Genomic DNA, 11,407 nt, shown 5'->3' on the forward strand with positions numbered 1-11,407 from the left:
AAAGACTAATCATTGCTGTGCAGATAACATCATGGCGTCATCAAAGAAACAAAAGGATTGTGAAACCAACAAATCCAATTTTGTGATTTGGATTGATGCTACAAGACTCTGTTTCCCTGACTACTTTTTCCCTCTACACATAACATTTGCATCATCTTTTTTTTATTTGTGTCTGGGGGAATTTAAAAGGGTAAAAGTTAAGTTGTATAGTCATAAATTAACAATTCATTTTCCTTTTTTAAGATAAGTAGTTTGGTTGCAATAGCTATTTTCTTGTTAATTCCAAAAAGTAGCCTGTATTTCTTTGAATATGATCAGACCGCTAAGTAAGTGGACATTTTGGTAGTTTGATTAAATTTTCACATGTGTGGCAACTCTGTGAACAATACAGCTCAATATTGGCACAACGTCCCAAGTAAGTCATGATAGTAACAGTAAGTAAAATAACTTTCCTTTTAGAAGGGTTGAAAATCTATTGATGCTATTGCAATTCAATTGAAAAAAGTCAATCAAATCAGTTTTAAGCACTAGTGGTGCTGCTGATTGTAAGAGAAGAAATGTGTTTATATAACAGGAGAGTATATCATGAAATGTGCAATATCCCAATGTTCCTACAGCACAGCTCTGCCAGAAACTAGTAAAACATTCTCACGACTTGCGTTTAAATACAGAAATAAGAAAATGCCCCACTTTGTATTACAAGGCATCATACAGAGACAGCTAATTATTTTTATTCTTTCATGTAATGTGGCATGTTGCCCATCCCGAATTAGCTTTGACTTTAGGGTATTTCAGATTGCAGTTAGGAGTCAAAGAGGTTTGGGGTCACATCTTGGCCAGAGCAGGCAAAGATGTCAGATTTACTTCCCTCAAGGACATCAGCAATTAAAAAAAAAGTGATGCTAACAATTGATTACTAAGATTAGCTTTCAATTCCAGATTTTTATTCATTGATTGTAAATTCCACAATTGCCAGTTTTAGTTTGATCTTTAGAATTATAGAATGGTTATGACACAGGAGGCTGCCATTCAGCTATTGTGTCTATGCCAGCTCTCTGGAAAAGCAATTAACTTCATTCATTCCAATCAGCTGTAGCACTGTAAATTTTGTTTTGAAGGCCACCATTGAATCTCCCTCCACCACACACACACACACAAACAGAGCATTCTAGGTGCTAACCACTGGTTGTATGGGAAAAAAAATTTCTCACGTTACCATTGCTTCTTTTACCAATCACTATATTCCGATTTTCAATCCTTCCTCTAAGAGGAACAGTTTCGACCAACAGTTTTGGTCATATCCCCCATGATTTTGAAAATACTAACGAAATTCTTCAATTTTTGATCGTCCAAGGAGAATAATCCCAGCTTGTTCCAATCTGTACAGGTACATTAAGTTTCTCGTCCATGGAACATTCTTGGGAATCTTTTCCGCACCCATTTTTAATGGGATTTTAATCTTTACTGAACTGTGATGCTAAATTGGGCACGAGATACTAGCTGGGCAGGATTTTATGCAGGTTCATCATAGTTTCCTTGCTTTTGTACTCTTTGTCCCTTTATAAAAAAGCCCAGGATCCTGTATGCGTTCCCAATCTACTCTGTGACATTCAATAAAGAGATCATCTTTAATGATTTGTGCAGATGAAGTCTATTTACCATGTTACCTCTTTAAGAAGCAAGTGATTAGTCCTATAGGTGTAAGTTAGGAAATTGGATGGTAAAGGAAATGGTAACAGTTCACATTTACTATTTAAAACAGCACTGCAAAATTTAAGAAAGGGGAATAGAAACATCAATATCCTACTACTTACAGCTCAGTGCATCTCCCATGTTAGTTGGAGTTGAAGTGTTTGGAGTTACCTCTGCAGGTTTAGTTTCAGATTCGACTTTGTAATTGCTTTCATCTTGGCAAGTACCATGTTTGATAGAATCAAAGAACCATTGGATAGATACGCAATATATATTCCACTTTTTTGCACATTCATACTTCTGGCCTAGACACAGAACAGACAAGTATTGAAATCAGCACAATAATTAATATTAGTTGGAATAAAAACAATGATATATATGTCATGACTGGACATGATTTTACAGAATAGCAAAACAGTTTCAAGAGGCTATGTGGCCTACATCTGTTGCAACTATCCTACCTACCTACCACATAAATTTAGACGGCTAATGGGCCATGTAACTACTGAACTGGTCACCACTGAACAAGTGGTTCAGTTACTAAGTGCACCAGGGCAACTATAGCTGTACCCATTAAAATAAAGCAGGGAAGCCTTAACGTAGAAATGAATTCTAGAACTACAGAGAAAAGTCGATATGGTAGAATTAAACTTTAGGAAGTAAACCCTTGCATTGGAAACACTTCTCAGAAGGTTCACTGGCTGGATTCCTGGAACATGGGGGTGGGGGCTGTGTGCCTTATGAGGAAATGTTTAGTAGGTTGGACCTATACTCACAGTTTAGAAGAATGAGAGGTAATTTTATTGAAACATAGAAGATTCTGATGGTAAGTTGCTGGGTACATGCTTGGAGGTTTCCTCTCACAAGGTAACTTAGAAAACTGTACAGTTTAAAAATAATGTCAATTAAGACAGAGATAAGGAGGAATGTCTCCTCTCAGAGGGCTGTTATTCTTTGCAATTCTCTTCCCCAGGCAGCAATAGAGGCTGAATCATTGAATACATTCAAGGCCAAGTTGACAGATTTTTGTTTGAGAAGATGGTCAAGAGTTATGGTCAAGGGTTAGGAAGGAAAGCCCAGTAAGGCCACAATTAGGTCTACCATGAACTTAATGAACAGCAGAGGAGTTTTGATGGACTTAATAGGGGTTCCTTTCTACTTATGATCTTACAAAACGCTACCAGGAAAATGTGATAGACCCTCTTTGAAGTCAAAACAATTATTGAAAAATATTTCTGTCAAGATATAGATAAAGTTGTGAGAAGACTTGAGAAATTCACTGCAAAGCCACTTTAAATTCAAAAGCAATTTTTCCTAAAAACTAGCAAGAGGTAGAAAGAACTGCTTCAATTTTATCTAAAAGCCAGACAGAGAACAGCGCTAAGCAAGTATATTGTTTATTGATGAAACAAGCTGCATAGAATAATACGGACCTGAAGAGGGAATTATATATGCTAACAGCCTTAATCTTGCAAACTGGCACACAGAGCGAATTGTGTGCAATATTTCAAAGCAGTATTCTCACATATGAGAAATATCAACTGTCGATAAGATTTATAATCAATCCATAACAGTCCTATCAATCTTACTTTGCTGGCTTTCATCACTTTAATATATCACGCTTTATATATGTTATTCATTAGCCTAGTTGCATGTTGATCAAATCTCATTTACAAATATAACGGAATCTCACTTTCAGGAAATGGGATTGTAGAAATTAGTAAACAGTTGACAATCTCCATACTGCTTCTTGCACATATGGAACAGCTATATCTTAGGCATGGCAATAAAGACCAGCAGAAAAAAAAATTATACAGTCTCATTCATTATAGAAAATGATACAAACTATAAAAGCTAACAATGTGATGTGAATATTTCAAAAGAAAAATACAATGTAAACAGGCTTCGCTTTAATGTTTCTGTAAAGTCTGAAAATTGAACCATGTTATATATGGCATCTTTACCTTTAGGTTCTTGCACAATCAAATGTGTGCAATCATTCATCTTCAGCTGCCCAGTATATTGGCCCCCATTCTCCAAGGTAAGTCGCTGTACTTCCTGTCTGTCCTGGCTACTCAGCCCAGTTACACAGATTGTGCAGCCAAGGAACGGAGGACAGAGGTGTTCCGCCATATTCACATCTGTAAGGTTGATGATGCTGTTTGAAAGAAAGGTAAAGTGAGTGAAATCAATACAAACAGTATGACAGTTACTTCATTTAAGGTTCCTCAATATTCAGTAAGTCACCAAGAACAAATGTACTTATATAATGTCTTATTGCCACTTCACGACGCCTCCAAGTCTTCACATCTTCTGAACTACTTTTCAAGTCTAGTTATGCTTACTTAAAAGGGAATAGTAGCCATATTTCACATAGCACATCAAGTCAATAGCAATGTTTTCAAAGCGTCCCCAATATTCTCAAGTTTCACTTGCACACCCTGCAAGTTAATTTTTGACATTTTTAAAACCTACGTAATAGTGTCATAATTTTTGTCTGAAAATTGTCCATCGTGGAAAAAGTTAGATGCAGTATTTACATTAACTCTCTAAAATGAGCTAGCCATTATCCTTTTCCCTATAATCCCACTGTCCTTTCTTCATAGCCTTTCACATCTTCAAATCTTTCACATTTGTTCAGTTCATGTTTAAAACCTATTTACTGATTCTGATCAGTGCTGTTTCCAACAAGTCTTTTTAGCACCAAATACACAAGATATAACACCTCAAATTCTTAAAAAAAATTTGAAAGGAAACACTATCCACCATGGGCAGAGAGGCTGACGTTTCGGGCCTAGACCCTTCATCATCCTACTATCTCTACTATCCACCATGGATACTTACCCCTTTTTAGCTTTCTCCCAGCATGCCTTAACCCAGGATGGAAGTAAAATTTTCTTTTTCAGACTGGCAGCTACTAGATACTTCTTGCTTCCAACCTCTCCAGCTATCAGATGAGTTACCGAGATGTTGAAATCTCGAAGGATCCGACCACCCATCAGTTGTACATGTTTATGTACGTGATCCTTAGGAGATAACACACAAATCATTCAGTCTCCAGGAAAGTAGTAATTAAAACATTGTGCCATGAGCCTTTAAAAAAACAATTTTTATTTCAAAACTTTGGGCATGTCCAAATTATTACTAACGCAGGCAGCACAATTTTTAATAACTGATTTAAAAGTGGTACGGTTCACTAAGTCTGTCTTTGGACTGAAAACAAAAATGACAATGATTTCACTTAACATACATTAGGTGATAAACTATAAAGTTTTCTTAGTTGTCATTTTAACTAATAAAATACTGGCACTATCGAAGATTTTGTCACATGGAGACATTTCCGAGCATCTCATGCAATGAGGTAACTGAATTAGCATTGATTTTTACCAAAATTGTTAACAGAAGACTTTATACAACACAGTTTAGAAATTAAACTGCAACCAAAATTCTCTCCGGCTTTGAAACTTTGCATGCAAACATAACTTTTGATCTGCTAATTAGGTTATAGAGCCTTTGGAATCATTTAATTTGTAGATTCCCATCAGAATTCATCATGCAATGCAAGTTCAAAGGCCTATGCATCACTCTCTCTAAAAATTACACCTAAGGCTTCAGTTAATAGCACTGCTCTGAAATACATACCCTGGTTTGCTTATCCAAGCTGGTGCACGAAACCACCACATCAGCCATGACCATATTATAGACGGGATGTACAGCTTCAGGTACACTCTGTTGTTGTTGAAGACAAAATACAACCACTTGTGGGCCAACAATCCTACATCCAAGCTGCACATAAAAAAGGCATGTCAAAGTATAAAGCGGTAATTATCCCTGCAGTAAAACTGAAATACTACAACTTCACAAAGATGCACGATCTGTCTACCAACTGAAAACCTAAATAAATTAGTTTCAAATCAGAAACTTGCCTCATGGTCTCCTGCTCATATCTAATTTTCTTTGTACCACCGTTAATGGTTGTGCCTTTAGCTGCTGTAGCCCTGATCTCTGGAATGCCCTCCCTTTGCTCCTTTCCGAAACTCGTTAAAGCTTGCTGTGTGCACATTAGCTGCAGTTTCCCACACTACGAGTCACTACACCACAAAGTACTAAAATAAAACAAAGAACTGCGGATGGTGGAGATCTGAAATAAAAACAGAAATTGATGGAGAAACTCATCAGGTCTGGCAGCATCATCTATAATCATAGAATCCTTAGTGTAGAAAAAAGCCATTCGGCCCACTGAGTCTGCACCAACCTTCCGAACAGCACCCTGCCCAAACCCAATCTTTTGATTGCCAACTTGATACTAGAGGATTGTGGAGAGTAACAGTTATCTTCAAATTTCAGAGCTAGCACAGATTGCAATTACTATTATATTGTTTGCATTGAGGACTGTTCATTTACCAGTTCAGTCCTCCGACCCTATCTCCATAACTCTTCATTTACCATAGCCAATCTACCCAAATTGCACGTCTTTGAACTGTGGGAGGAAACTCGAGCACCCAACGGAAATCCACGCAGACACAGGGACAATGTGTAAACTCACCACAGAGAGTCACCAAACGCTGAAATCAAACCCAGGTTCCTGGCACTGAGGCAGCAGTGCTAACCACTATGCCACAGTGTCGTCCAACCTGATGAAGAGTCAACGTACTCGAAACATTAACTCTGCTTTCTTCCCACAGATGCTGTCAAACCTGCTGAGTTTCTCCAGCAATTTCTGTTTTTATACTACAAAGCACTTTCAGATGTCCTGAGGCCATGAAATGGACTCTTATTACCATATATTTTTCTGCCATTTTCTCATGTTGCTGCATCACATCTCTTTCAATGCTCTAAGTAATTCTCAACCATTATAATTCGGAGCTATCTTGGAAACTATTTACTCCCCCAAAAAAGTCATTCGACAAATGCATTTCTAACAGCTGTTAACACAACATGCATTATGCCAAAGAGACACAAATAAAGCAATTTTATGAATATTATCTTAATCCTTTTTTTGCTGATCACTGCATTGACATGAAGTTTGGTTACTGCCATCTGCTCTGTAAGCTACAGGCAGTATAGATTACTGTAAGGTATGCTGATAATGGCAGGGTATCTGATGCTATTTGCCTTGTACGGTGATTCACTTTACAAATTGTTTAGTAACTGGAGCAGATCAATAGCTTTCTGAAGAAAGCAAGCTCTGTCATTCAATTATAAGAGCCCTGAGCTTTACTAAGCAATTATACAATTGAAAATAGTAAATTTTACATTACAGGATAGCTTTTAAAAAACATTTGGAGACATCATTGAGCAGAAATGAATGTCTATCTAAAGTTAAGCAGCTTAGCAGCTGATCAGTGACTTTGGCATAACAGGTAGCCTTATAAAAACTAAAGGAGCAATCTTTCGATTGCCAATTTGAAGCTAGAGGATTGTGGAGAGTAACAGCTATCTTAAAATTTCAGAGTTAGCGCAGATTGCAATTACTATATACTGTTTGCATTGAGGGCTGTTCATTTACCAGTTCAGTGCTCAATAAACTTGTCTAGTAGTTTGTAATCTGAATGTGATCCATTAAATTATATAGCCCTTCACCTATTGAACATTAGATCTTATGGCAGCATATTATAAATTCTAGCAGCTGGTGTACAGGTCACAATGGTTCTCTGCTTGGTGACTAAATTTTGCTGCCTTGTGGTACCACCATTGGTTCAGACAGATGTGGAGTGGGCTTTCTATTGGGTTCAGGCCACACTTAACAAAAAGCAGGATATAACAAAATCAAAAAAACATTCTACAAGAGTGAAACATAAACTACATACCTTTTTCAGGTGATTGTAAGCGTCTCCCTCAAATGGGTCACATATATAAAGTGAGCTGTCTTTTACTTTCAAGTTAAATACTTCATCTTCATGTACAATCTGCAGGAAGTCCTCAGATTTAAATTCTTTAATAGCCTGCAAATCAGAAAAAACTGTATGAAATGAATAAAGTTGAAAGTAAGAAAGGTTTAAACATTAAATGGTATTTTATAAACCAACCTTATATGCTTTTGTGAAATATTCAGAATCGTTCCCTTTCGTTTTTATAAATTTTACTAGAAAAGGTTCTGGCTTTGCAGAGCTCGGCATTTTCACAATCTAAATTTGGAGAAAAAAAACATCAAAGGTATTTAAAGTCTCTCAATATCAGGACAAAAAAGTTGTTTGGAAACTACCACAGTGACTATAATTCCAAAGTATTTAAATGGGTGCAAACCACTTTAAGACTTCTAAAGTCATGAAAGCTTCTATATAAACAAAACTTTTTCCTTTGTCTCTTTCAATTTAAGAGTAAATTTGACCTTTGAATATCACCGAACACTGTGGAAATATAAGCATTAAAATTTGCAATTGTATTGAACAGACCCATGAAAACTTCTGCATTATGTTCTGCTTGCAAGCCAAGATAATTCAATATTTTCCTCTAGTTCCATGTAGAGCAAATTCTGTTAAAAGATCAGTGACTGCAGAATTGCTAAATTTCTCTTCAAGTAAGTAACACAACACCGGGCAATAGCTTACCATTGCTAATCATTAAAAAATACTTCTCTCTGCTGGAATTTTGAAATTAAATGCTGGAAATGTTAAAATTAGATCAGGGAGACTGTTATTCCAGCTACATCTCACTCCAGATACTGCCCAGCCTGAATATTTCCACAATTTTCTGGGTAATTTTACAGATGCAACCCAGAATCTGAAGAGTCAGGTGCATTCAGCCTAACTGGAACAATATGATTCCAACAAAGTCTGACATACAATTTAGTCATAGAGCTGTACAGCATGGAAACAGACCCTTCGGTCCAACTCGTCCATGCCGACCAGATGTCCTAAACTAATCTCTAAACTAGTCCCATTTGCCAGTATTTAGCCCATATCCCTTTAAATCCTTCCTAATCACATACCCATCCAGATGCCTTTTAAATATTGTAATTGCACCAGCCTCCACCACTTCCTCTGACAGTTCATTCCATATACATGTCATCGTCTGTGTGGAAAAAGTTGCCCCATTAGTCCCTTTTAAATCTTTCCACTCTCATCTTAAAGCTATGCCCTCTAGTTTTGGATTCCGCTATCCTGGGGAAAAGACCTTGGGTATTCACCCTATCTATGTTCCTCATGATTTTATAAACTTCTATAAGGTCATCCTTCAGTCTCCAATGCTCCAGGGAAAATAGCCCCAGCCTATTCAGCCTCTCCCTATAGCTCAAACCCTCCAACCCTGGCAACATCTTGTAAATCTTTACTGAACCCTTTCAAGTTTCAGAACATCCTTCCTATAGCAGGGAGACCAGAACTGAACACAGTATTCCAAAAGTGGCCAACCAATGTCTGGTGCAGCCACAACAATGATGATTTGTACACCAAATTTCTAATTATCCTTTAATGAAATGGCAGTGTTCAGTCTACAGCTGCATTACCAATTAGCTTTATGGTCAGAGACATCAAAACTGCTTAATAAACAACCTGTACAAGAGCAAATACAAAAATATATTTACACATGAAGCACTTTCTGAATACTGCTTGCTATCTTGCTTAAATACTACGCATTTGAAGCCTTTGAAAACTCTAAATACCCAACCTCCCACAGTTATTTCAGTAGTGCTGGAACTGTCCTAAACATTTCACAGCATATTGTTATATATCCAATCATATGACATTCACTGTGAAATATGAGCTGCAAACATTCTTACTATCAGCAATTCCTGAAACCAATTAATGAATGCAGCCAGTTCCCGTTACTCAAGGAAATTTAGCACAACATGTGTATACAATAAGCCTCTTTAGTGTCAATTCCAGAAATGGTTACAAATGTGACATAAAGTCAAATGAAATCAAGAGCATTTTTATGTAGATGCAGTCTGTTTAACTGAAGCGTAAACACAAGTGGGGTGACCATCAGATGGTCACATACCGGAATCTGTTTTCAACTTTATATTACACATCAAAGCTTGATTATTTCTAGGTTTACAATTTTTTTTATGAAAATGGTCTGGCACTCTGGATCGTGCTGCCTCCCAAATAACTGAATTTACCCATGCAAGTAGAATTACATTTGACAACAAAGCTGCATCTATTGAAGAAGAATGCAGAATATTTTATGAGACAACAAGGTGCAGGGCTAGATGAACACAGCAGGCCAAGCAGCATCATAGGAGCAGAGAGGCTGACTTTTCGGGCCTAGACCCTTCATCAGAAAACCCTAACCCTAACCCTAACCCTGACCCCATCCCAAAACCAGCCCAGCTCGTCCCCGCCTCCCTAACCTGTTCTTCCTCCCACCTATCCCCTCCTCCCACCTCAAGCCGCACCCCCATCTCCTATCTACTAACCTCATCCCGCGCACTTGACCTGTCCGTCCTCCCTGGACTGACCTATCCCCTCCCTAACTCCCGACCTACACTCACCTTTACTGGCTCCATCCCCGCCTCTTCGACCTGTTTGTTTCCTCTCCACCTATCCTCTCCTCTATCCCCCTCCCACTCTCTGCCTATTTATTTCAGAACCCCCTTACCCGATGAAGGGTCTAGGCCCGAGGCGTCGCTTTTCTGATGAAGGGTCTAGGCCCGAAACGTCAGCCTCTCTGCTCCTATGATGCTGCTTGGCCTGCTGTGTTCATCCAGCCCTGCACCTTGTTGTCTCGGATTCTCCAGCATCTGCAGTTCCTACTACCGCAGAATATTTTATCACTTATTCACTAAGCTGATATGACTGAAAGATCTAAATAGAAGACTATGCATTTAGTTCACAGTTCAAAACAAGATGGTCATTTGTTACAGTAATGGCATATCACATTGTTTCTGACTTTACAGTATTGGGAAAATAATTCCTTCAGTCACAAGGAGTCAACACAGTAAAGGTAGGAAGTACCTCAGGTCTTCCAAAAAGATCCAGACACATTGCATCAGTTATTCAGTCTTTACTAGTCTCATTGCAAAAAATAAAGCTGATCAATGTTGCGGGAGTTGGTGGCAATTAGGATGGGGGATGGGGGATGGGGGGAATGAGAACAGGGTTCCCTCAGCCCCCGGTCACTCGAACCCACCTACAGCGGCTGCCGGACTCCCAGGGAGGATGCTCCAGGAAAAGAGGCATCGAGGCATCAAAGCGGGGCCCCGGCCTCTCCCGGAAAATTTCTCTCCTCTCCAGACCCCTTCCTCTCTCTCTCTCGCCCCCTCCCCCAGCTCCTCTACCTCTCCCGGGCCCTTTCTCTCTCCTTCCGCCTCCTGCGGCCCCGGTGACCGGCTCCAGCTGCCGACCTCGGTTACCCGGGAAACGAGAACTGCCGCCTCGCCGCCTCATCATCAAGAGCCGCGGGTCTAACACATCTTTACACTTCCCCAAACACTGATCCCTGTTTATGAATTTAATTTTTATGTTTCAAAACAAACATTCTCGTTTCCCACTCGGAGTGATTTCACTAAATACTGAGGGGCCCTCAGGCACATTTGTGGACGCAAAAGGTTTAGGGGTCCTGACGAAAAAGGCGGGAGACTGGGAACGGAATGGGATGGGGTCATGTGACTGAGAGCAAACCAGGAAGTACCTGAGGAGGCAACATGTTGCTGCAGCTGAGAACACCACATCTGGAGTACTGCGTACATTGGAAAGAAAATAAATGCTTTAGAAAAAGTTTAGAGAAGGTTCACTTGACTGATTCGTGGGAGTGAATGGGTCAGCCTCTGCTT

At 39.0% G+C, this 11,407-nt stretch overlaps 1 protein-coding gene across 6 annotated transcripts in view; it reads right to left on the reverse strand.

Moving 5' to 3' along the window:
• The window catches only part of topbp1 (DNA topoisomerase II binding protein 1), a 53,075-nt gene extending 41,893 nt beyond the window's left edge, over positions 1–11,182 (reverse strand). For 2 of the 6 annotated variants that reach the window (XM_020510471.2, XM_048610266.1), the window contains exons 1-7: positions 10,590–10,758; positions 7,722–7,820; positions 7,503–7,637; positions 5,335–5,478; positions 4,537–4,718; positions 3,657–3,850; positions 1,815–1,997 (exon numbers count right to left, since the gene is read on the reverse strand). In XM_020510471.2, coding sequence (XP_020366060.2) covers positions 1,815–1,997; positions 3,657–3,850; positions 4,537–4,718; positions 5,335–5,478; positions 7,503–7,637; positions 7,722–7,820; positions 10,590–10,619 — 967 coding nt within the window. In that variant the 5' untranslated portion in view covers positions 10,620–10,758. Of the gene's footprint in view, positions 1–1,814; positions 1,998–3,656; positions 3,851–4,536; positions 4,719–5,334; positions 5,479–7,502; positions 7,638–7,721; positions 7,821–10,051; positions 10,071–10,126; positions 10,170–10,589 lie in introns of those variants that run through there. The other 4 variants (XM_048610234.1, XM_020510473.2, XM_048610242.1 and 1 more) reach the window with 4 other exon arrangements.
• Between the last annotated feature and the right edge of the window lie 225 nt (positions 11,183–11,407).

Source organism: Rhincodon typus, chromosome 2, assembly GCF_021869965.1.
Source record: "Rhincodon typus isolate 14 chromosome 2, sRhiTyp1.1, whole genome shotgun sequence".
NCBI lineage: Eukaryota > Metazoa > Chordata > Chondrichthyes > Orectolobiformes > Rhincodontidae > Rhincodon > Rhincodon typus.